This window comes from Cercospora beticola, chromosome 3 (genome assembly GCF_033473495.1).
Source record: "Cercospora beticola chromosome 3, complete sequence".
Lineage (NCBI taxonomy): Eukaryota > Fungi > Ascomycota > Dothideomycetes > Mycosphaerellales > Mycosphaerellaceae > Cercospora > Cercospora beticola.
The window spans coordinates 2,921,429-2,945,653 of NC_088937.1; the positions used below are offsets into that span (position 1 = coordinate 2,921,429).

Consider the following 24,225-nt stretch of genomic DNA (forward strand, 5'->3'; position numbering starts at 1 on the left):
TTGTCAATCTCTCCCCTCTTCCGAACACCTTCTTCACGCTATATCGCGCCCCCAGCTGATGACTCGGCTAACTACTGGGCAAATGACGGGGCTCACATAGATTGAGTCTCAGAACTACGGACTAGACTAGGGCTCGCCAATGGCCGATCGGAACTCCACCTGCTCCTCTCAAGTCCACTGTGCGATCCCACGCCGTTCTGCTTCGCCCGCCACACGAGCGCATGCGATATCTTGAGCGCGTCTCGCTGTCTTTCAGGACACGAGCTGCGCGTGCCCGGCTCACACGAAATTTATCAGCATGTCGGATGGAAAGGGAGCTTCAGCCGCTATGGCAACGAACACGAGAACAAAGACTACAGCTTCCACGGGAAAGAAGAAACAGAAGCAGATCGTATGTGTGGACTCGCGTTGCACTCCAGTCTTGAGCAATGACTAATTGTGACTTTCTCTTGCTTTCTTAGGACTTCATTGTTACAACCAGTGATCCCAACAGTGCAAGCAACCTAGCCAACAAGAAACGCGTACGATCCGTTGCCGCCCTCAAATCATGGCCGGAGCGACGAAAGAAAATATTTGAGCAGCTCGAGAATGCTGGTGGAGGACGAGGAGCTTTCGTGCTAGATGACCAAGGAGTTGCGAGAAGGAAGTCGAAAACGCCACCTCAGCATGATGCTCAATCGTCCGCAGCGCAGCAAGTCTCGCCGCCATCTACCGGGTCAGTGGCGAAGAGGCCAAAGTTCTTTGGTCCACCTTTGCCTGATTCTGCTGCTGCCGCGAATGCTACGTACGCTTTCAACCCGGATGCTCCTACTTTTGTGCCGATCGCGACATCGACTGCCGGAGATATCTCGACTCAGCTTGATACTGCCTTGGAGAGCAATGCTGGGAGCAAACCTGGCCAGTCCCTGCAGACCACTTACCAAAACTACTTCACCTCCCTCCTGCCACTACCCGCGCGAGGCTTTGGAACGGTCACTACTTTTGCCGCCGTCCCTACAACTGTCGCCGATGTATCGACCAGACGGAAGCGCATGGCAGATGGGTCAGAGAAGCCCACGGAGACCGTTAGCGATATGACTTTGATCACACCTCCAGCTTCGCCCCAGGCGGACCCCAGTGCAGGAGTGATAGATCCCTTCTACAACTGCCCTGTGACCTACAAGCCTTTGTTCAACCAGATCTTGCACCATATGATTCATGTTTATGCGCCGAGAGGCTGGCCGGCATTGAAAATCACGGCCCCACAAGGAAAAAATTGGGAATGGTTCATGACGCAAAAGTCGCTTGAGGAACCGGCGCTGTTTTACGTACGACTGTTGTTCGGCTCTGGAGACATGATCCGGCTTGGGCTCTTGAGCGCTGAGATCAGATACTGGCTGCGATCCGAGGCTATCAAAGCCATCAATGAGGCACTAGGAGATCCTGTCAAGTGCTGTTCAGACGCACTTATTCTTGCAGTGGGCCGCATTGCTTTGCACGAGCTCATGTATGGAGACAGAGGCGGGTCAAGTTCTGTCCATCGACGTGCTCAGAGACGCATGATCGATATGCGAGGTGGTATGGCGAAGCTTCCATTCCCGGAGCTGGTCAAACGACTCATGAGATGGTCTGATCGGCTCATGGCTGTGGGAACTGGTACGCCACGTTTACTTGAGGATGATGGACCCAATACGAATTTCACTTTGAAGGAGAGTGTCGGAGCCATTGAAGGCTGGGCGCCTCATGAGATACCTGGCGTTCGAAGTAAGATCAAGATCAGTGATTTGGTGAATGATGACGATGAGACTTGATTGTGGAAACCGGAATGCATTCGGGATTTGAAAATGATGTCTGCTTGATCGATATTTGAAGGTGCTGGCATTTATCAGCCATCCAGCAACTGGACCTTGACAGCCTTTGCAGCAGGTGTCGATGCCGTGGCAAAAGCCTCTTCGGCTTGCTCCAACTTGTATCGGTGGGTCACCAAAGGTTTCAAGTCGATCAGTCCTTCTGAGACAAGCATGATCGCCTTTGGATATGTCTCCCGGTATCTTTTGCACCCCGTCAGCAGCCGTGCATCGTGCAAGAATCATGCCGGGTGCACGATCGCGGAACTTACTGGTATTGGAACCTGATATCGATCTCACGAAACGAAGCGTGCATGAAAGGGATTTGCTGGAAGTCTTTGCCAACTCCGATAATGAAGACTGTTCCGCCGAATCTGGACGCCTGAAAATCTATCAGTGCGGGTCCCAGGCCTGATCGAGGTGCACAACTCACATATATGCCGGAGTGGATTGAGGTCTCGACACCAGTGCATTCAATCACCAGCTTTGCCTCCTGCCCCAGCACCTTCTTGATGTTCTCGCCAACGGCCTGCGGTTCCTCGCCCATCTGCACGTGAACAGTTCTCACCCGAGGCACAAGTTTCTTCGCGAATGCGAGCCGACTCTCATCGAGATCTGTTATGACAATTGGTGCGGCGCCTGCAGCATTAGCGCTCAACAGAACAATAATACCAATGGGTCCAGCACCACAAATCACAAGCGGATCGCCCATTCTCACTCCGGAGCGGTCGATCCCGGCAAGAGCCACGCTCAGAGGTTCTAGAAGAGCGCCTTCTTCGAAAGACAAGGAATCTGGCAGCTTATGGAGCCAAGCTTCCGGGTGACAATGGTATCGTCGCAGAGTACCATTGACTGGCGGAGAAGAGTAGAAGACCTTTTCTGGACAGCCGTGGTATTGTCCCGTTCGGCAAAAGTCGCACGATGGTTTGGAGCATGGGATGCCGCATTCGAGCGCGACGCGGTCGCCTAGAGGGCATATCCTTCAGCATGGGACAAATTAATCAAGTCGTGGTGCGGGCAAATTGTTGGATCTTATGCGGCCAATGACCACGATCGAATACCTCTCATCGATGTGCAGGCTCTAACAGGACCAACGTACCTATCTTCAAGTTCTTCACTTCATCCCCTACGCCGACGACTTCTCCGGCACTCTCATGTCCGAGACCTTGAGATCCGGTGATCAAGGAAGATCCAATCTTGCCATGTTTCCAGAAATGCACATCTGAGCCGCAGATTCCTGTTGCGCGGATGTGGATGAGGCATTCGTTGGGTTTAGGCACAGGAACTGGCTGGTCTAGGATGTGCAGTTCGTGTTCGGGATTCGTGTGGATCGCGATGTTGGGTTGAAGTGTCGTGGTGGAAGTTGACATTGTGAGCAACTGACTTTGTTCAGAAGTTCGTAAGATGGAGAGCGATGGGATCAGTGAGATGCAATCGCGTTCGAGCTGATTATGTATACTTCACATGCAGTGAGTGGACTGCACGGAGCTCTCTGACCCCTCAATGACATATCATGTACTTCTGCTTGCTTACAGGGAATCTGAACTCCGCGTGGAGTTGCACATTCGGCGTCTCGAAACGATCACAGCAGCGGCGAGAGATAATAACGAGTATTGTCGGCATCTCTTACGCCCTACCACAGACACGCAGGATAGCGATGTTAGAAAGTTCCCCACTGAACTCCGAAGTCAGGTGCCTACTTTGTCATCCCGCTATCTAATTCCTTCGTGGCGGCATAGCTCGAATTGCCTCTTTGGGAAAGACAGGTGGACTGTCGCACTCCGTGCCATCTTAACCGTTTCTTCTACCAAAACAAGCAATCTTTCTCTCCTCTGAAAACCAAATCGAATACACCCAAGATGCCATCAATATCTTCGTGGCGCATACCCACTCTCATCGTCATCATCGCCTGGTTCTCCTTACTGGCCATAATATGTCCAAGGGAAACAACACGAGAGCTAATCCTTCGCCGACAAAGCATCAACATCAATGATCCACTCTTGACACGTTCGTTCCCAGCACCATTATACAACTGAGACCAGCCAGATGTAATTGAGAAAAGTTACTGCGTTTTCCTTCGCGAAGGCGTTTTGCTTGAAGACCACACTCGCTTAATCGAAGCCAAGACGGTCATGGGGTTGAATCCGAAGAATGTCTTTTTCGCTGCACATCGTCTTGCTTTGGAGTATTGTGAGAAAGATATATGCTGGAAACGATTAGAGCTGATGATGCGGTGGAATGGGTGGAGTGTGAGCGGAAAGTGGGAGAAGAGGATTTTTCGGATGAGCTTTAGCTGGAAGCCTGTTATCTGGCCTAATTTTCGTTCGCTGTCACGGTAATGGAGATACCTCGTAGTTGTGGTATTCTTGCTCATCGTCATATTCCGGTTCGTTGTCGGATTCCGGTTCATCATCAGACTCTGAATCGTCCTCAGGTTCCTGGTCGATATCGGATTCCTCCTCGCTTTCAGATTGTTGCCCATTGCTAAACTAATGCTCGCCATTGATGATTCGTCCACACTCCAACACATGAGCATTGAATGTTTCGACGTTGTACTTTCTTCGCTCATGCATCCGTCGGCGACGATAGTCTTTACAACCTACACAATGGAATCCCCATTCCACTGGGCCATCCGGGGAGGTCAAAAAGGGCGCGCGGACGAGTGTTCTGAGATGACCCGAAATACGGTGCTCATCGAGCATTGTATCCCAGACAGAAAAAGGAGGCGGGGAGCCAAACCTCGATCCCCAGTCCCTATAATCGTATCGTATCATGAGCCGCTCGTGGTATTGCTCGTCAATGCGACTGAAGCAAAGACAGCAAAGTCGACTGCAATCGAACAGGTAGATGAAGCCAGCGAAGTCGTCGCACAGCTCACATTTCCAGCGACTCGTTACCCTGAAGAGATCTTGACATGTGACTCGTGGTGCTGCCCTAGTTCTGATCATGCTACGGAGCGGAGATAGGCTGTGCTTTACTATTGTCCGAAACTGCGGGATGGAGTCGATGACCTGCATGGCTCTTTGGTTGACGCGTCGAAAGTCCACGAGAGACTGCAGATCGAGCTGAACAAAAATGTCGCCGAGAAGCTCTTCGGGTAGTGCACCCAGATCTCCGAGGTTGTTTCGAGGGTCAATGTGATGACGACCCAGGTCCAAGGGGCAGCCACGTTCGAGGTCAGTCTCATCCATCGCGAATCCTTCTTGCCAGGGAAAATGATAGGCAAGTGCTTCCAGGGACTCTGGTATCGGGAGTGATATGGGCGTTGGTGTTGGGACGTGTGGCTCCATCGCTATCAGCAATCTTCATACTTGTGTAGTGAAACCCATGGAGTGCGAAGTTTGGCGCAAGCCTGGTCCTGATGTGCAAGTGCGCTATGGCACGGGCGGGGCCGAAATGGTTCCATCGACTCCTTCCTCGTAGCGAAACCTACTGAGCAAGTACGATGATTGGGTGGTGAATATGCCGACCGAGTTGGCTTGCTGATCATGCCTTCAGGAGCCAAAACAAGAAGAACGAATTCTTCCAGGGAGGGTCGCTCAATCATTGTCCGGGCAACACACGGGATAAGGGCATTACTATATTGCGGGGATAAAAGTAAGTAACGCAGCAGCAACACACGGAAATGATCTTCTCAGCGAATCAGAAAATCTGTTAGGCTGTAGATCCAGGCTGGAATTGCTTAGTATAGTTGCAGGTCGAGTGAAACAATGTGCTGGTCATAATTGAGCGTGAAGGTCGTCTGATCTAGAGCTTCAGCTTGAATGAAATCGTCATGTTCACTGTCCATAGTTTGTCGGACCATAACTTTCTTGCTGTATACCATCGTCTGGTGCGACTCATACTGTCGTAGATATCGTTGCTGTTGGTCGTAATAGTAGTACAAATGTGTCGTCAAACGCTAGCAATTCCATAAGCATTTCTTCCTCGTGGTCAATCGTGATTCGTCACCAGTTATCGCTTCGCTTCGCTGACCCAATCGATCCATGCATCAAACAACAAAGCCTATACGTGGCAAAGCTCACCCATAAGCCAGCTCAACCTCTCCGCATGACCACCTTGTGCAACATATGGCCCCCACACCAACGATCAGCCCATCAGGCCTCCGGCTCATACCCCTTCTTCGTCTCTCTGAACCGCGCCATCCTTTCCTCGTGCTCCGCAAGACTCATCCTACGGAACTCCTCCTCAGCGGCCAAGTCATCCAATTCCTCGTCCGTCATCCTCCTTGGTCGTCGACGATGCTTCCTGTTCGAACCTGTACGTCGCGAACCCCTCTGTTCAGGATTATAGTATTGTGAAGAGTGCCTCCTCGTCTGCGCTGAAGGGCGGCGTGGGGCATCACGACGACGGTCATTGGATGAAGAGGACGATGAAGTAGAAGGTCGCTTATCGTAGTCGTCTTCAGATGAGCGTCTTGACGAGTGTGAGCTGTCAGAGTGACGTTTGGATTTGTCGCCACTGTGTCTCTTATCCTTCTTGTATTTCTCTTCGTCCTTGATCGTTCTATTGCCGACATGGTGACATAGCTTATCGCCGACCTTAGTGTCCATGAGTTTCGTCATGCCATTGGCGAGGATCGAGACGAAGGCCGGGTCGACAGGCATTTTGGCGTATCTTGCGTTGTTGTCTGACTCGTGCTCTTGTTGATATGAAAGAGACGAAGGAGTGGGATGTGGGTCTATACAACACTCCAGAAAGTGGGGTATCGTAAAGGACTAACAGAAGACTTGTCTGGTTGTGGCTGGTACGTATTAGTGCAGACCTCGGGCTGATGAGTCGGGAGGCTTTTATAGTCAACGCTTGGACACTGGTCACGATGGACGAAAAGCGACGAACGTCACTTGTCATCTTAAGCCGTATCGAAATTCGTGGTTGTTTTCCTCCCGCAGCCACGCGGGCGAAAGTGGTGTTGCAGCAGCGGTGTGCAACCAGCATCATACATCCAGCGTTGCAGCGGGTTGCCGCGAACAGCGCTTCAACCACGTCTGGAGCCGAGCATCGGATGCTGCCGAGCCTAATCATTGGGCCTAGAGCTGTCGAATAGACGTGCTGTCCACGTAGAATGTTGGGGTGATTACCATGTCACACTCCAGTCGGATGTATTGGAGCGGTATAGATACTCATAGGATCCCGGTCTGAAACGTCTACCACGCACGTCACGTCGCAGTCGCCACAAAGCTCTATTTAGGCAATTGAGGACAGCCTGGCGCTACTGCAGGTGGAAAAGTCGCTGGAGATTGCCCTTGGGGTTCGTAGCAGGCGAAACGTGGATCCATAGAGAGACATGCAGCCTCCTTGGGAGAGGTTCGAGACCGTGGGGGCCAAAGTTGCTGCTCGTGACGTTGAATGGAGAGTCCCGAAAGGTCAAATGCTCACCGCCACGCCACCACGCGTCTGGCCGCGACGCGCATCGATCGTTGATGTCTGTTTGGCGCATGCGCGTCTGCACATTCGGTTGCCATGGGTCTCTTTGATCTCGTGTGAACACGTCCGCGTTTTACGCAGCGATCACGGTAATTGGGCCTGTAGATCTGCCGCGGTCGTGAGCTTCGATCAGGAGTATCTGGTATGACACGGATATCGACGTTGTCAGCTTATGTTGCATTTGTCGCAAATGCTAATCGGCGACTTATGTCGAGAGTGCGTTGCACACGTCGTTCTTATCGAGACTCCTGCTATTGCATCAATCGCCCATTCGTCTTCGATCAAAGTGCCGTCAGCAATGCATGGGCCGCGAACGGCATCATTGTTGATCTTGGAAGGTGTATGATCGATCTCTCGTGTCGCATTCAGCATCTGAACAGGCTCTTTCTACGCACCAGCGCCATCGCGCCGATGCAATGCTCTGATCCGTAATATACAATCTGGTGTATACCAGTCATGCGTCATACTCGTACTCCATGCTCTTGCTTCAGTTTCCCTCCAGCCGTGACACAACGCCCGCCATCTCCTCGTCTGTGTAGATCCTGAAACCCTTCTCCTTGGTCACGCTAGCAAGCTGTACGTTCTTGGAATCTAGCTTCTCCTCCATGACCTGCTTCAGTGTCTTCAGCACCAGCTCTTCTGCCTCGGGCAGCGTGAGCGACTTGTGGAACTCGTTCTGCAGCTCGGCCTGAGCGCCCTCAGAGCCTGAACCAATGGCTTTCGCATCGTATCGGTAGAACGTGCCCGATGGCTCGGCGTGGTAGCTGGGTCATGTTAGTCGCAGCCGGGATGAGTGGTATCACATCACTCACAGTGAAGGTCCGTTCTCGTCGTATCCGGCAATGAGCAGCGCCACACCGAAAGGTCGACTCATGATGCTCTCCTCACCCTCAGCTCCCTCACCAAATCGCAATGCCAGGTCACAGATGGCTTGTGTACAGCTCTCGACGCTTAACCGCTCGTTGTAGTGGAATTCGTGGCTTTGCGAAGTAACTCGTGCGTGTTCGATCATACTGCGTGCATCTGCCTGCAACCCTGACATGGCGCATCCAATGTGCCTATCAATCTCCACGATCTTCTCCACGGAACTGGTCTCGAGAAGGGACGATGTGATGCGCTTTTCTACACCAAGGATGACACCGGCAGAAGTGGAGATGCCGATTGCTGTGCTGCCCAGCTTGATGGCTTCGAGCGAGTATTCGACCTGAAAGAGACGTCCCTCGGGGGAGAAGGTGCTGCGAGAGTCAGTGAACGAAAGGATAAGGTGTCGCTCTGTGCGCATCTCACTTGATACCACGATCTGTTTACGCAGTCAGTCAGGAGCTTTGTGTTTCTGTGGTGGACTTGATGTTCATACCATATTCTGATCGCGCGATGAACATGATGGCGGTGTTGCGGGGAATTACAGTCGATGTCAAGTGCTGTAGCGAGTCGTAAAGCGTACCAGACGTTCACTTGGATGTCGGCGGAATGGAGAAAGAAGGGAAGTGGCAGCGGAGATGTCGGTGATGGCAATGTGTTTGGTCTGCGTACGCTGGAGCTGCCTGAGAGCTGTGACGCCAAGCCATGCTCGTCTCGGGATCGACACGCGCCTCGAAGTCTGCCAACGCGACTGGCACCAAACAACCCCACCATCAATCACGGATACACGATCAGTTCGATTGGGACATGTCGAGCAGACTGGAACAATGCTAGCAACGTGTCATGGCCTCTCAACCACCCACGCGCGCCAGTATTTCTGAGCGACGAGCTGCCTCGCAGCGACAACAGCGAAGTCGAGCCACGAGCGCTGCTGCTGTGCCCTCTCCGATAGACGAGGGGCGTTCTGCTGTAGACTCGAAGACCACAAGCCAGCACAGAAAAGGCACAACCACCACTGAGACGAGACGGACGACGGAGACCAGGCAGACATTGATTAAGAGGACTGTGAGTCCAGTCAAACGCGACAATGGTCCGTCGCGAAAGAGTACAGAGGTGGAGCGACCAGTGCCAAAGGGCAACGCGAGGAAGCCTGACGAGGCGGGTATGTGACCTGTGCGTGCGCGCTGGAGTGCTAAAGGCAGACGCGCATGCTGATGTGTTGTAGTTGCGCCATGGACTCCTCATGCGAGTCTGCTACCTCCTTCGTCTGCTCCTCTGGCTTCCCGAATATCGATCCCTCCAGAGGCAAAACGTGCACCTTCAACGTTGCAACCGGCTTCTTTGAGTAGCCTGTCGCTCGATGCACAGGAGAAGGCCATCGTACAAGACTTATTGTTCGTGCTCATGGGATATGAAGGACAGTACATTCGATACGTTGACCAGTATAATCCACTGGACGAGAAACTCAAACTTGCTGGGCCCCAATTCCAAATCCAACACGGCCTAGATCCTAGCTTGAGAGACCTGGCCCGAGGAATGCTCAAAATGGCGACACATTTCTGTGCCGTCGAAGAATTTGTTGAGGTACAGAGCAGAGACGAAATGGGCACGGTGAATCATGCTTTATGTGCAGCCATGAGGAAACTCCTCAAAGATTACATGATCTTGATCGCACAGTTAGAGCACCAAATGCTGACGAACGACGGCTTCACATTACATCAATTCAGCCTGCATACCCGGCCTACGGCACACATGATGCTCCAGTTGTATGGTGTTGCTCACGAGATCTTGAAGGAGAATAGCATGCTCGACAATGGGGAAGACTCGGACGACTCCGATGATTTTGAAAACATTCTAGAGTCGCTGAAGGAGGGCAAGGACGCCCAATTACCAGGAAAGAAGGTATGCAAAGGTGGCACTGTGCTTCGTTTACTCACTCGGCGGCTTGCTTCCATGGCTGGTGATCCGCCTGCTCGACAACTCTTGACAACATTGCTCCGCGAGGCAAGTCGCCCCTACATGGCAATGTTGAACGAGTGGTTACATCATGGCAATGTACGCGATCATCATCAGGAATTTTTGATCAAGGAACAGAAGTCAATCCGCAGAGAAGGTCTTGAGCAGGACTACACAGACGAGTACTGGGAGAAACGGTACACTTTGCGCCAGGACCTGGTACCGCCTCAACTGGAAGCTTTGAAAGACAAGGTTTTGCTGGCTGGCAAGTATCTCAACGTCGTTCGCGAATGTGGAGGCATTGAGAATGTGACACGAAATCTCGATGCAAATACCGACCTTCCACACACTTTCGAGGATCCTCGGTTCGCAGAGAATGTATCTGGAGCATACACCTTTGCAAATCAGAGCTTGATGAAGCTTCTGATCACGACACACGGACTCCCATCTCGTTTACGAAGTTTGAAGCATTATTTCTTTCTCGATCGCAGCGACTTCTTCTCATATTTCCTCGAGCTCACACATCTGGAGCTTAGAAAGCCAGCTAAGAGCGTCAATATTGGCAAGCTGCAGACTCTTCTTGAAACAGTGCTTAGACAGCCTGGTTCAGTGGCCGCTGAGGATCCATACAAGGAGGACATCAAAGTCGTGATGAACGATGTGGGTTTGACTGGATGGCTGATGCGAGTTGTGAACGTGCAGGGCATGGACGCAGATGCCACGTCACTGTCAGCGTACACACCAGCCGTGACGAACGAGAAGGAAGAAAAGGAGATTTCCGGCTACGAGGCGCTAACATTTGACTACGCTGTGCCTTTCCCACTGTCTTTGGTGGTGAGCAGAGTCACGTTGACGCGGTATCAGCTGCTGTTCCGATACCTCCTCAGCTTACGACATCTTGAAACTCTTTTGACGAATTCTTGGACCGAGCACAACAAGGTGAAGTCATGGTATCACAAGTCAAAGTCAGACCCTGTCATCGCGAAGAAAATCGAAAACTGGAAACGGAGAGCTTGGTGTCTGCGCAGTCGAATGCTGTGCTTTGTGCAACAACTTCTCTACTTCTGCACGAGTGAAGTGATTGAGCCGAATTGGCTGGCTTTCATGTCTCGTCTGTCACAAGCCGAAGCCGATGACAAAGCTGGGGATGCTGAGGCGGGCGCGAATGTGAAGAGGACCGTGGATGAGTTGATGCAAGATCACATCGACATGTTGGCAACGTGCCTCAAAGAGTGCATGTTGACAAACTCGAAACTGCTAAGGGTGAGCTCTCCCATTTGATTTCGCTGACGTTCTTCATGCTGAACTTGACTCAACAGATTAACTCCAAAGTCATGTCCACATGCACGTTGTTCGCGAATTACACTGCTTCGCTGTCTCGCTACCTTGCTGGCGCAGATCCCGACCTCGGAAATCCCGCCTCGTCAACCTCGTCCTCAAAGACTGCTTACGATCCTGCGAAGCTAGATAAGCTCTTCTCGATCCTTCAGCAGTATGAAGACCATTTCACCAGACATCTGAAAATTCTGCTCGATGCGCTGAACTATTTGGCGGCAACGGAGACGGTCGTCTTCCTCGGTCTTTGCTCGAAACTGAGCATGGCGAATGAGGGCGGGCCTGGTGGAGGTCCTGGTCCCGGAGCTTATGGATAGAATCCGTACGGGCTAGAGACTATTTGAGTGCGATGCTTGCGGAAGTAAAGCTGCTCGCAGATGGTGGTTACTATTCGTGCTTTTCCAGCGATGGCGTTCGAGGGGTGGGTCAAGATAGCCTGAGGGAGGGCATCGCTGGCCTGGGGTGGAAGCCAGTAGTCAAAAGAAGTCATTACTTTGTGCTGTTCTTTCTCAGGCCCAGACCTTGTCTTCGATCATCTCTTGCGATCCTCTGCTTGTTCATCGTCTCGCCAACCTCGGATCTGTGGGCCTCTCCTTGGGACTCTGCACATACGCAGGACTCTGACCCGGCTGCTTGTGAGAGTAACTCGCACTCCTCCCCGCCAGCCTGGGGTCCGCGCTGCGATTCATTACTGACCCGGACGCTGTCCTGTTTGGGAGCGGCCTTCCCTCAGCTGGTGCGGCCGTACTCGCCCTCCGCGGATCAACCACTCCACTCCCCACTGAAGCTTTCCGCGTATCATTCGTGCTTGGTGCTGACGCTTTCCGTGACTCGTTTCCACTTGCCCCTCCGCCTTGCAGCCTCGCCAAAGCATCGATGTAGAATCTCTTCGACGGCAGAGCGTGCGAGTCGTACGTTGCGATTGTGTTGAGTGCTTCTTTGGCCGCTTGGATTTCTGGTGGCTGGGTCTTTTGCTGGACATTTGGAGGCGGTTTGAAGGGACTTGTAGAGACCGGATCGCCTGAAGACTCGCGATAGGGCGTTCTTAAAGTATCGAGGAGTTGGGATGTGGCGCTTTTGTCGGTTTCCGTTTGTTCTGGAGCAGGCGATCCAGGGGAGATGTCCATGCGGTCTTCATCGTCGCTGCTGAAATGTTGATTGTCATGGGCAGCGGCGTGAGAAGCTTGATGTTTTGTCTTTGCCTCGTTGAGGGTGCCGATGCGGACGGCCTGTTGGTGTTTCTCGAGGTTGGAGATTATGATTTTGAGGCGGTCTTCTTTGCTAAGGGTGCCATGCTTTGGAACGTCCTTGAGGCTCGGGGCTGGAAAGATGACATGCGAGACGAGGTCTTCTTTGGAGGACTTCGTGGTTGACATTCTCGCTCACAACACGCTCGTGTGCTCGACATCACATTTTACTTCGAAATCGTCTCACAACCTGCACGGCCTTGCGATTTGGAGTGTTTGAGGAGTGCAATGTCGAATGTTTGCGTGAAGTGAATGTTTAGCGCGTGGCAGCCACAAGTGGCGTCGAAGTGGGGCCGTGCGGTTCGAACTTGGTCGTTGCCTACCTCTTTCACGCTGTCTGATGTACCTCATACACACACGACTGAAAGTGAACGTGGTAAGCTACGCAGGTACGATTGGTCGCGATGGCTACAATATCGCAATGCTGGGCGACATCCCATGCTCTTGCTCTGGCCAGGGCTCTGCCAAGAACAGACTTCGGACATGTCAGCACGAAACCATGGACGGCATCTCCTAGTCTACGCACACAATACATTTCATCGCCGGCAAAATGGTCGCTCTTCGAAATGCCTCATTCCCTATAATTATCGCGTCGATGGCATTCATTTGCGGCATCGTCGCCGTGTCTCCTTTGCTGATGCAGCTAGGCGATGCGCAAGCAGACTATGGCCAGAAAACCACAGATATTCCTGGTGCCCAAACATTCGTCGCACCCTCAGGCTTTCCCAAGAACATATTTCCGTCTTACTATCCGACTCCCCCCGGCCAGCAACCTCAGCCAGAGATGTAGGATTCTCTAGATTATAGCTGAAGAATTGCACTGACGTGACACTAGCCACGATCCCATACTCAATAAAACGTACCCTTTGAACCTAACAGATCCAGATAACATACCAGATCATGCGGAAGATCCTGTCTTCTTTCCAAGCCCTACAGCCAACCTGTCCGCATCCGAGCAAGCCGATGTCATCGCTGATGCTTTGATCAAAATCAAGGACATCATTTCCAGCTCAGATTACAATGGGAATTGTTCGAAATGCACAGCAGCACTCTCTGTTGGCAAGAATGCGTCGCAGCTAGCTCCGACTCTGATTCCAGCTGCTATGGTCAGCTTGTGCAATGAGACGGGGCTACGCTCGGCCAGTGCGTGTGACAAGGATTTCCGAGCAGACACTTATGGTGCCATCTGGACACAAATATTGACCTTTGCCGATGTTACTGGAGCGGATGGGCAATACATTTGCAACTATCTTTCCTATTGTCCCACACCTGCACCGATCGATATCGATCTTAAGAGATACTTCCCGAAGCCAAAGCCTGTCAATGCCCAAAGACCAAAAGCCAGTGGAAACCGTGTCAAGGTTCTACACATGAGTGACTTCCATCTCGATCCAAGGTACAAGGTCGGCTCGGAGGGGAACTGTACTTCTCATCTTTGTTGTAGAAGTAATTGGCCTAACCCCAAACTGCCAGAGGGCCAGATTAGTTTCCCTGCGCCAGAATTTGGATACTTCGATTGTGACACTCCATATGATCTGGGCGCGGCCGCACTACAGGCAGTGGGACCATTGACTGGCACTTCCAGGGAGGATCCTCTTGCATGGACAATTTACACCGGGGACTTGATTTCGCATGACCCCCAGTCTCAGCTGAGCCGAGACTATGTTACGTACACCGAGACTGCAATCTTCAATTACTTGTTTAAGACGTATCTCACAGGACCTGTCTTTGCAGTGCTGGGCAATCACGATACGAATCCGGAGGCGATCAATGCGCCCCAGTCGTTACCGGGTCCATTGGGTACACAGATGAGCTGGAACTACGACCACGTTGCAGCTCTATGGAAGCACGAAGGCTGGATTGGTGAAGAGCAAGCGAAACAAGCACGCCTTCACTACGGCGCGTACAGTATCAAGAACCATTATGGACTCCGCATGATTACATTCAATTCGGACTTCTGGTACAAAGGAAACTTCTTGAATTACATCAACACAACGAATCCAGATGTCAGCGGAACTTTCAGATTCGTGATAGACGAGCTTCAAGCCGCTGAAGACGCAGGCGAGCGCGTCTGGCTTTTCGCACATGTGCTCTCTGGATGGGATGGATCCAACCCTCTTCCGAACCCTACGAATCTGTTCTACGAAATTGTCGAACGTTACTCTCCGCACGTTATTGCTAACGTATTCTTTGGACATACACACGAGGACCAGTTCATGATCTACTACGCCGGTAACGCCACAGAAAGGTCTCTTGAGACAGCTCTTGCTACTGGTTGGATCGGACCCTCTGTTACTCCATTGAACAACGTGAACAGCGGATTCAGGTTGTATGAAGTCGATACTGGAACCTTCGATGTATACGAAGCGCATACGTTCTACGCCGACGTCAATAGCTTCTCAAACTTGACCACCACTGGGCCTACGTTCCAGTACGAGTACTCCACTCGCGAAACTTATGGACCGGCGATTAGATGGCCAGCTGATGCTCCGTTGAATGCGACCTTTTGGCATGCTGTCACGGAGGCCATGGAGAAGGATCATAGCTTGGTCAGCACTTTCAATACGCTTCAGGGGAAGACGAGTGTTCTGAGTCCGAACTGCACGAATGATGCTTGCGCCAAGGCGAAGATCTGCTATATGAGAAGTGGCAGTGTGGCATTGGGGAGACAGTGTCCGCAGGGATATGGAAGTGTGCAGAGCGCTTTCACACCCGCTCAGTAGGATTGAAAGTAACAGACACCATGTCTGAATATTGTGTTTCATGGCCGATACTTGAAATACACATCGGCGAGAGCATTCGCCGAGAGCTGGCGGTAGTATCACAAATTCTGCTAGTGCTAGAGAGGCCTAGTAAAGTGAATAGGAAATATTCCGCTGTTGCCCACCAGGTGCATCGACAAACATTGGAACACGGCACGGCTGCGAAGCCAGAAAATGTAGGAGCAAACAAGCAGACCCTAGAAGTGATGATGCTAAGGCGCGATTGATGCAGAAGTGGAGTGAGCCGCAAACAACAGGCGATGAGTGCCGACAGAGACGATATAGTAACGAGGCCACCACGTATGTGTTCCTGGTGGAAGCGTGGGCCAGCCTTGAGAGACCATCGGTCGACCTAGATCAGCATTACCATTGCCTGCGCGAAATCTAAAGAACGAGTGCAGTATATAGAAGGTACTCGGCAGCTGTGCTGTATTGGTGGTCAGGATTGTGCAAAGTGAAGATGAGAGTGGGTACCTGCTGCCTGGACCCTTCGTTCACTTTCACATGCTCAGCTTCCTTCCCGGGCTCCACTCGATCGCTAAATACTACACATGCTCATTACCCCGTTCATCATCCAACTCGCACGACATCGAAAACGACAGGGATATCCTTTATGGCATCACCATCTGAGATGGCATCGCCCATCTTGGACCTACTTCCACCCGAACTGCAAGACCACGTTGTGTCGCTCATCAAGCGTCCATCGGATTTGAAATCGCTTTGCCTAAGTTGCAAGCAGTTTCGTTCCATTGCAACGCCATACCTTTATCGATTCGCCGTGATCGACCCACTGGCGGTCGCTGCAAAATCCGGCTTTCTCGCGGTAGGCAATCCTGGGCATCCGCACATTGAACATCTTCGCTTGAAGCCTCTGGAGAATTCGGACAAGCTTGAACAACATGTCTCTGCCAACAAGACCGTCCGGCTAGCGCTCAATTGCTTAGCCAAAGACTCGCTTCGTTCTCTCAGACTCCCCATGAAACTACTCATGGAGCCCGAAACACTCGCTGCGATACTCACGCTGCAGAGGAACCTTCGCGAGGTCTGCGTTGGAAGAGTCAGAGACGCTGCCTCCCAGATTTCTTTCCTTGTCAAACCGAAACTCGAGCATCTGCGTTCAATCATCATACCGCCATTAGGCAACGAGCACGATCTTGAATTCTACCACGATATCATGGCTTTGAGTCACAGCAATATTGAGCATCTCTCACTCTCTGGCGCGGACACTTGGCACAGCACTAGTGGCCATCTACTTGAGCTGAACAACACGGCAACACACGATGGGCTCCTATTCGCGACCATTTTCCACACTCAACACGGAACAATCAACGCCGAGCCCTTGAAGCTCTCCAAATTGCGGAGTTTTCGAGCGAACAAGCTTCAGCTGGGTAATGATGCCGGAAGATGGTCTAGAATTTTCGCATTTGAGCAACTTAGCGTGATAATAATTGAGAAATGTACTCATCTCGAGCTGTTTCTCTATTGGCTAGGAGAGCGCTTCAAGGTTCATGGATCCCAACTGAAAGAGTTCGGTTGCGCCGGGCACAAGATCGTGTGCAAAGCTTTGGAAAAGGTTTTGAGCTCTTTCACAGGCCTCGAGACCTTTGAGATTGCAGAGACTTCATACGGTCTCACACAAGGCATGAACTTTGCCAGCTTGGCTACTCACTATGCCACGCTCAAACGCCTGAAGCTCAAGTATGCTTCGAGCGACGTAAGGGCATTCGAACGTCCGGCTCTGGATGCCTTTGACATCGTCGAAATGGTTACATGCTGTCAGAACCTCGAACAATTGTTTCTGGATTTTCTGGATACCACCATCACCACCCTTCAAGGGCAGGAATGGGGCGTGTATGGGAAATGGATTGCAAGTACTTCAACCTCGGATGGCTCACGATGCATTTGCTGACAGAACCCAGGATTTCATAGCGAGACTTCCGAAGCTGAAGGTCTTGCACATCGCCTCATGGCCAACGGCGCCCTTTCCAGATTCTATCACACCTCCGCACATGTACGAGTCGGCATACCGTAGCCTCATGCGCCAGTGTGCACCTGCCATCCAGAGAAGAATAGACCAGCATCGACCCATGCACTCTTCAGGGCTGGAATTACTATGTTTCGGCAACGCTCCCGGTGCAGACATTGCGTTGACGGAAAATTGGGAAGAAATCGAGATGAAGCGCATGTTCTTCGTTCGGCTACCGCAAGCGCTCGACGCAAGTGCATCTACAACGACAGAGATCCCAGCTCAGGAGGTCAAGTACCATGTGGGGAGGTTTTGCGGAATCGACAGAGTGACCGGCGTTGATTACGGTTGCATGTGGTCAGGCTTAAACCCATCATCTTGCCGTACTTGATGGCTTGAGATCATGCGGATATGAACCGTGCCAGTCGTGATGACATGGCTCACAAGCTATCACACCTTAGGTGTTGGTTGACATTGATGTCTCTAACCCGCACGAATCGCGTTCATCGATTCTTCTTCAAGGCCTCCTTTGCCTTGAGCTTGAGGGCGGATTGGTATCTCTCCCAGCCAGCATCCTCCAGCGACTCACTTACGACTAAATCACGCATCCTCGCCCACTTCATGGGAGGCAGCTCCAACACCCAATTCACCAACCCAATCCGCCTGGCGACAGCAGTCGCAATGAACCAGGCAACAGCACAACCCGCACCCGCAGCGCATCCAGCATAGACTTGTTTCGGCGAGTGGTAATTCAGATAGATCCGACTGTGCGCAACAGCACCCGCAGAAACGATAGAAAGCACTGCAAGTCCCAGCCTTTGCCAGAACGGCGTCGGGATATGCGTGCTTGAAGCATTTGGATGATTGACGGGATCATGCCGAAGAAGCAAGAAAAGACTCAGATAGACTGAGAAGAACGCCGCGTACTGTGCGTGCGAGGAGGGCATTCCATAGCCTTTCCCAATGAATTCTAGAAAATCACGAACGCACTGATCAGCTTACCTCTTCGTTTTGGCACAGCCATGTTGTGAATCCCGGATGTCCTTACCTGTAGGCCGGGCTTCTCTAAAGTATCTCTTAAGTACAAAGTTCAGCGCCTCGCATCCAAGTTGTCCAGCAAACATGATCAGAACTTCTATTTCCCGAGTCGCCCATAACAGTGTGACGTAGGAGATCATGAGAGCTTGCGGCACAAGAGCCAGATGTGCGGAAATCCATGAATATACATCATTCGGGTCGTAGCGAACATGCGTAAGCGAGAGGGATGTAAGGCTCGGATGCTCCATGGCGGTGGTGGAGCTGTCAAGAAGAGCACGAAAAGGATGCAATATGTTCGAGGATCCGGCGTTTTGAGCTCGTGCAGCCCACTCGTGCCACTGCCCACGTAATCAAACTTTCACGTGGAGATTGATCCGTGCGTTGCTTTGCGTCCAGAATCGGCAGTCGGTGTTCCACCACTTCGGGCCGCCGACGTTGTTGTAGTCATCATTCGCGATTCGATTCCTCCAATTCTCGCCCGCTCGCCACTCTCTGCGTAGAAAAAGGTCACCCGGACGAGAATTCGACTAATTCCGTCTGTTTGTCTGGCGGATTCAGACCTGCTCTAGGTCTTTCCATCCCAAATGCTGCCCTCATAGCACTGGCTTTCAGGTCCACGCGACTAGTGCGACCTGTTCTTACAACCGCCTCCATATCGATCAGCCATAGCTCTTTGCAATGGACTCGTCAGGAGACGATGAGAGAGAGGAGGAGTTGGATACACTGACTGCCATCTATCCAGAACTTGTCCTTGAGCAAGACTTCTCAGCGACTCTTGCAATACCAGTAGCACCGGCTACACCTCTACTCGTTCGATTCGTACCTGCGAAGGATGCCGGCACTCCGAACTATGCTCAAGCTGTGGGCAATTCGTACGTGGAACGCGATGTCCGACTCTCCCATTTGCCGCCACTGGACCTTCATATCTGCCTGCCGAAAGGCTATCCATCGAATGCGCCACCGAGTATCACCTTGACTGCTCAGCAGGACTGGCTGCCCAAGCAGAAATTGAAGGAGCTCGAAACTCAGGCTGCAGAGCTGTGGGATGAGTACGGGCAATGTCAGATATTGTTCTCGTATATCGATCACCTGCAGCAGGCAGCTGAACGGGGCTTCGATTTGAGTGAGAGCCCCGAAGGATGTCTCGTACTGTCCGACGCATTCGAGGCTGCGCTGGTGACATATGACAACTCCACAAAGCTGGTCAAATTCAACGAAGGTACCTACGATTGTGGGGTGTGCCTCGAACCGAAGAAGGGATCAGCATGTTACCAGATGGCACGCTGCGGACATGTTTTCTGCAAGCAGTGCCTACAGGACTTTTACAACAACGCGATCAAAGAGGGCGATGTGGCTGTGATGCGCTGTCTCGATCCCAGTTGCGGGAAGGAGAAGAAGCAGAAAAAGAAGAGCGAGCGCACGCTGCACCCTCGCGAGCTACTGGCAATGGGTATCGAAGAGGACAAGGTCCGGCGCTATGTGGAAATGAAGCGCAAGAAGAAGCTGGAAGCGGATAAGAACACTGTATATTGCCCACGGACATGGTGTCAAGGTCCCGCGAAGAGTAGCAAATACCCACCCATACCGGCCGACTTGTCTGCATATGTGGATACGATGTCAGATGCTGAAAGTGATGGCGATGAGGCTGGCAAAGACGACACTGCGGCGGATCCTCCGAAGAAGGTCAATACGACTAACAGTCAACCTGACCCTACGGATAGGCTCTCAGTATGCGAGAAGTGCCAGTTCGCGTTCTGCAAAGTGTGCTATATGGGCTGGCACGGTCCATTCGCGCGCTGCTATCCCCGCGATCCCAACGAGCTTTCAGCAGAAGAGAAGGCGAGCTACGACTATATTCGACTGCACACAACGCCATGCCCTTACTGCACTGCGCCGGTGCAGAAGACAATGGGCTGCAACCACATGTCCTGCTTTCAATGCAGAACGCATTTTTGCTACCTCTGCAGTTCTTGGCTAGACGGTGAAAATCCATATCAGCACTTCAACAAAGCAGGCTCCCCCTGCTATCAACGCCTTTGGGAGCTCGAAGAAGGCGATGAAGGACAAGGACCAGAAGACGGACGTGGTTTCAACGGAGCTCGGCACTGGGAACAGGCAGCGATCGAAGCCGCACGCGCAGCAGACGAGGAAGAAGCGGCCGCTGCAGCAGCTCAAGCTCAGGCGGAAGAGGATGCTCGCGGAGCGCTGCCTCCGGTACCGGCAAATCTTCCCGGTCATGTTGATCAGGTACCCATCATTGTCCAAATGGCGCAACTCGGTATCAATATTGAAGACGATGATGACGATTTCGACCCTGCTCAGTTCGCTGCGGCCCCTCCTCCTGCTCCTGCTCCCCCGCAACGTGGTGGGAGACGACAGCGAAATCATTTTCCCCGCGCGCCTGCAAACGGAGCTGCTCAAGCTGTTCGTAACCACGAGCGACAGCGTGGTGGCGGGGCTGGTCGGAATCGTCAGCGGCAGCGAGGTAATCCTCCTGCTGTGAATGTGGGAGACCAGCACCACGAATTGGACGATCGGCAACAGGAGGAACTGCAGAGATTCTTGGAGTTAGCGAGGCAGGATATGGAGGATGGTTGGGATAGTGATGAGCTGGGCGAGGACGATCATGACTTTGTGATCCGGGCGAGACGGTAATTGATTGACTAAGTATCCTGCGGCAGGGTCAATATGAGTAGAAGCAGCTCAATAATGAGCTGATGATTTGGCTAGGCACAGCTCCGCGAGAACGAATCAACGAACTTTTACCACTTCATGCGGCATCCGTTTCTTCCTATTCATCAGCCATTGACCTGGATGCAATTCCATGACTGAACACTATATGACTGATCAAGCCCTAGGGCCCGGACACAATCTTGTACAAATAAGGCTCAACATCCCTGCACCGCGGATCGTCTGCCTCCACGAACCGAACGCCGGAAGTCACCACGCAAGCAGCCATCCGAACACCTTCTTTGCAGAACCGCACGGCGAGAGCGGCCGCGCTCTGCCGCGTTTTGCGGTCATCCGTTAGTTGCGCGACACATTTCCGCCAGTCATCGTTGCTGGTGCTCGTTGGTGCTTCTGTCGTGGCTGTTGTGTTTCGTCACGGGCGGGCAGGGTTGGCGCGCAAGATCCTCCGTCGCTTCCTGTGCTTGCCTCGTTTATGCAATGACACCGTTGGCGGGGAATGGATGGCTGCAGGTGTGCAGAATCCTTCTTGCATGTGCTTGGGTTGTACGTGGCTTTTGTTGACTTGTTGTTGGTGACTCTATTGGTAGTACCTGGTATGTCGAAGATGCTGGCGTTGTGCTTCCGTTGGCGGTGTGGTGAGACATTCGTTGACGTGACCAGATGACTTGATCTAGTTGCGCAACGTCCTTTGGCCAAGGAATCTTGAGAGCTGCCTGGGAATGGCTGTGATGCGTGTACTGCATACTGCAGTGTCCGACCGTTTCATGTCGGTTCGGGTTTGAGCGACGCCTTCCGATCACATGGCGTGTTGCTCTTGCTCTCCCCGCCAGCCGCATGCGCGGTGAGAAAGGGATTACTTGTCGAATTGGGGACAGCTATGACTGAGCCGAAGGGCTTTCTTCCACTCGGTGTGCATTCATCTACGGCGTTCATGCTGTCGATGATCAAAGGGTCATTGCAATGGATGACCAAGAATTTATCCACGGTCTCTCGCAATGCTTCGCTGTGATTTGCTAGCGATTTGTTGTTGATATGTTGACGGAAAGCGAAGCAGGTTCCTTTGTGAACTTGGTGATAAACCAGCTTGTACTCTTCGTCATTCTTCCGATCGAGTTCCAGATCTTCGGATCTGGCTTCTCGAGCTGGCGAGTTTGCGAAAGAGTTGGCTCTTGACTTTCGATTCTTGCTCTGTACAAGACCGTACAATCTCATACCAGCCATCACGACTTTCGTGATCAAGTCCTTGTTCTTGGACTCAAGAGAATCCTGCTTTGGCATGACGGTGACTCCTTCTACAGTCTCAACTTTGGCAAGCGCAGACCGTTTGGCTTGTGCTGGTACTGAGTTCTCCCGGGCAGGTGCGGCTCGAAGGGACGATACACTCGATGCTCGAGACGTTGGTCTTGTCGTGATCTGCGTGTTGCTGACTGTTCTTCGGTGTTTCAAGGAAGGGATTGATTCATTCGAGACGCTGCGAGAGGCAGCTGCGGCGATCGCTTCACCACCCTTTCTGCGGACTTGCTTTCGGCGCTCGGCAGCTTCATCGAAAGTATCGATCGCAGTCTTACGCTTTCTGATCGGAGGCACATTGATTACTTCGTCGCGAGGCTCCCCAAGGCCTATGGGCAAGAACTTTGCTTCGATGCTCGAGTCACCATTGATCGGTGACGACGGCGGTGTCGGCTCAGCAAGTGCATGATGCTTGAGCAAGTCCGAGCAGAGAGGCAGAGCATAGACTCCAAATGTATTCTTTGTAGGCTCACGAGCAGCATAGAATAAGAACTCGGTGGCTTTCGGAACGTGCTGTGAGTTTTGTAGATGTCGTGGGCTGCTGATTCCTACAAGGACTCCCAATGGCGAATCGGACCTTGCTGTCTGCCACCAAGCAGTAGGATCATCTTCGCCATGTGTGCTGGCTAGCAGAGTCCCGGAGAACCAGGCTTCGCTTGCCGGGTTTGAGGTTGTGACGTGATACGACTTGCCGATCGAGATGAATAGTGGTATACGTGCTGTTTCTACAATAGATACCAAATGCAGAGTGCTGTCTGCTGAGATATGGGTTTGTTGTCCGTTTGGACTTGAGAGTGTAATACCTGCATCGAGTCAGCAATGGAGGATTGTATATCAAGCAGAGCACAAACCCTCGAGCTTCTGTGCATCGTTGATAGCAATATCGCCATGCCATGCAGAGAGCATATTTGTGACGAAGCAAGAAGTCAGGTCGCGTTGTGGAAGACGTGACGGAATCGCGAACTTGGCGCGCCCAGACCTGGATCGCTGCTGCCGAGTCTTACAGTATCCTACCACTGCGACCCTTCAACTCTCACTATATACACGTCAAAAGTGGGAAATGTTCCGCAGCCCACCTTGTATCAGAAATGCCTTGTTGAAGCCGACATTCACTTGCTGCATTCGCACACTTTCCACATCGTCCGCCCTGCTCGAGAAGCCACTGCCACCACGGATCGTGATACCAGAGAAAGATATCATAGAGACCTTCTTGAAGGGTTCAGGTCCAGGCGGGCAGAAGATCAACAAGACGTCTTCGGCGGTGCAGTTGAAGCACTTACCGACAGGAATCGTGGTGAAGAATCAAGAGACTCGAAGCCGTGATCAGAATCGCAAGAATGCAAGGCGAATCTTGGGCGAGAGACTGGAGGAAATAGAGAAGGGCCCGCTGGCACGCACAGCGCTAAAGGCTGAGAAGATCAGAAAGAAGAAAGCGAGTGCAACAAAGAAGTCCCGGAGAAAGTATCGTCAACTCGAGGAGCAAGCTGCGGGTGCAGCAAGCCCAGAGTCCGGCAAGGAGGAGAGATACGAGGATACCAGCAAGGCGCATGCGGCAGATGTTGGCGCAGAGCAAACAAAGCAGAGCCAACCTACTGTCAGCACCGATGGTAGCAATGGGTGAATCGTCTCAGGCATGCATTCGCGACTATTCTCCACTATGATCAGACAGTCCGAAATGGCTGAATGACTTCGCCCAGAACGATCGCCAGCAAGCACACTTTCTCCGGGGAGATAGAGACTGCTTAGCTCGCGAGGATGGATTCGGCCAAACCAAGAGGATTGGGCCTTGCCGAGAGACATGTCTGCAGGTATGGGTACAGCTCTCT

The 24,225-nt window shown here is 52.2% G+C and overlaps 12 protein-coding genes across 12 annotated transcripts; 6 read left to right on the plus strand and 6 right to left on the minus strand.

Moving 5' to 3' along the window:
- Positions 1-298: 298 nt before the first annotated feature.
- On the plus strand, positions 299-1,790 carry RHO25_005122 (uncharacterized protein; the record flags this gene model as incomplete). Its single annotated transcript, XM_023596028.2, has 2 exons — positions 299-391; positions 462-1,790. 2 exons carry the CDS (start codon positions 299-301, stop codon positions 1,788-1,790), a joined length of 1,422 nt encoding a protein of 473 aa, XP_023457934.1.
- Positions 1,791-1,864: 74 nt separating this feature from the next.
- On the minus strand, positions 1,865-3,196 carry RHO25_005123 (uncharacterized protein; the record flags this gene model as incomplete). The annotated part of the gene is made up of 4 exons (XM_023596029.2): positions 1,865-2,030; positions 2,099-2,208; positions 2,260-2,792; positions 2,926-3,196. 4 exons carry the CDS (start codon positions 3,194-3,196, stop codon positions 1,865-1,867), a joined length of 1,080 nt encoding a protein of 359 aa, XP_023456793.1.
- A 2,727-nt stretch (positions 3,197-5,923) lies between these two features.
- RHO25_005124 (uncharacterized protein) lies at positions 5,924-6,433 on the minus strand (the record flags this gene model as incomplete). Its single annotated transcript, XM_023596030.1, has 1 exon — positions 5,924-6,433. The coding sequence occupies one exon, from the start codon at positions 6,431-6,433 to the stop codon at positions 5,924-5,926; it is 510 nt and encodes a 169-aa protein (XP_023456787.1).
- A 1,307-nt stretch (positions 6,434-7,740) lies between these two features.
- PUP2 (proteasome component pup2) lies at positions 7,741-8,635 on the minus strand (the record flags this gene model as incomplete). Its single annotated transcript, XM_065602622.1, has 4 exons — positions 7,741-8,017; positions 8,066-8,488; positions 8,541-8,553; positions 8,611-8,635. 4 exons carry the CDS (start codon positions 8,633-8,635, stop codon positions 7,741-7,743), a joined length of 738 nt encoding a protein of 245 aa, XP_065458694.1.
- A 322-nt stretch (positions 8,636-8,957) lies between these two features.
- On the plus strand, positions 8,958-11,722 carry RHO25_005126 (uncharacterized protein; the record flags this gene model as incomplete). The annotated part of the gene is made up of 3 exons (XM_023596032.2): positions 8,958-9,276; positions 9,340-11,333; positions 11,390-11,722. The coding sequence occupies 3 exons, from the start codon at positions 8,958-8,960 to the stop codon at positions 11,720-11,722; spliced, it is 2,646 nt and encodes an 881-aa protein (XP_023456451.1).
- A 240-nt stretch (positions 11,723-11,962) lies between these two features.
- Positions 11,963-12,781, minus strand: RHO25_005127 (uncharacterized protein; the record flags this gene model as incomplete). The annotated part of the gene is made up of 1 exon (XM_023596033.2): positions 11,963-12,781. The coding sequence occupies one exon, from the start codon at positions 12,779-12,781 to the stop codon at positions 11,963-11,965; it is 819 nt and encodes a 272-aa protein (XP_023456448.1).
- Positions 12,782-13,202: 421 nt separating this feature from the next.
- RHO25_005128 (uncharacterized protein) lies at positions 13,203-15,375 on the plus strand (the record flags this gene model as incomplete). The annotated part of the gene is made up of 2 exons (XM_023596034.1): positions 13,203-13,438; positions 13,488-15,375. 2 exons carry the CDS (start codon positions 13,203-13,205, stop codon positions 15,373-15,375), a joined length of 2,124 nt encoding a protein of 707 aa, XP_023456449.1.
- Positions 15,376-16,045: 670 nt separating this feature from the next.
- RHO25_005129 (uncharacterized protein) lies at positions 16,046-17,446 on the plus strand (the record flags this gene model as incomplete). Its single annotated transcript, XM_023596035.1, has 2 exons — positions 16,046-17,285; positions 17,334-17,446. 2 exons carry the CDS (start codon positions 16,046-16,048, stop codon positions 17,444-17,446), a joined length of 1,353 nt encoding a protein of 450 aa, XP_023456492.1.
- A 437-nt stretch (positions 17,447-17,883) lies between these two features.
- Positions 17,884-18,666, minus strand: RHO25_005130 (uncharacterized protein; the record flags this gene model as incomplete). Its single annotated transcript, XM_023596036.2, has 2 exons — positions 17,884-18,350; positions 18,429-18,666. The coding sequence occupies 2 exons, from the start codon at positions 18,664-18,666 to the stop codon at positions 17,884-17,886; spliced, it is 705 nt and encodes a 234-aa protein (XP_023456447.1).
- A 430-nt stretch (positions 18,667-19,096) lies between these two features.
- Positions 19,097-21,073, plus strand: RHO25_005131 (uncharacterized protein; the record flags this gene model as incomplete). The annotated part of the gene is made up of 1 exon (XM_023596037.2): positions 19,097-21,073. The coding sequence occupies one exon, from the start codon at positions 19,097-19,099 to the stop codon at positions 21,071-21,073; it is 1,977 nt and encodes a 658-aa protein (XP_023456491.1).
- Positions 21,074-21,871: 798 nt separating this feature from the next.
- RHO25_005132 (uncharacterized protein) lies at positions 21,872-23,305 on the minus strand (the record flags this gene model as incomplete). Its single annotated transcript, XM_023596038.2, has 2 exons — positions 21,872-23,202; positions 23,251-23,305. The coding sequence occupies 2 exons, from the start codon at positions 23,303-23,305 to the stop codon at positions 21,872-21,874; spliced, it is 1,386 nt and encodes a 461-aa protein (XP_023456446.1).
- Positions 23,306-23,459: 154 nt separating this feature from the next.
- Positions 23,460-24,020, plus strand: RHO25_005133 (uncharacterized protein; the record flags this gene model as incomplete). The annotated part of the gene is made up of 1 exon (XM_023596039.1): positions 23,460-24,020. The coding sequence occupies one exon, from the start codon at positions 23,460-23,462 to the stop codon at positions 24,018-24,020; it is 561 nt and encodes a 186-aa protein (XP_023456493.1).
- Positions 24,021-24,225: the final 205 nt, after the last annotated feature.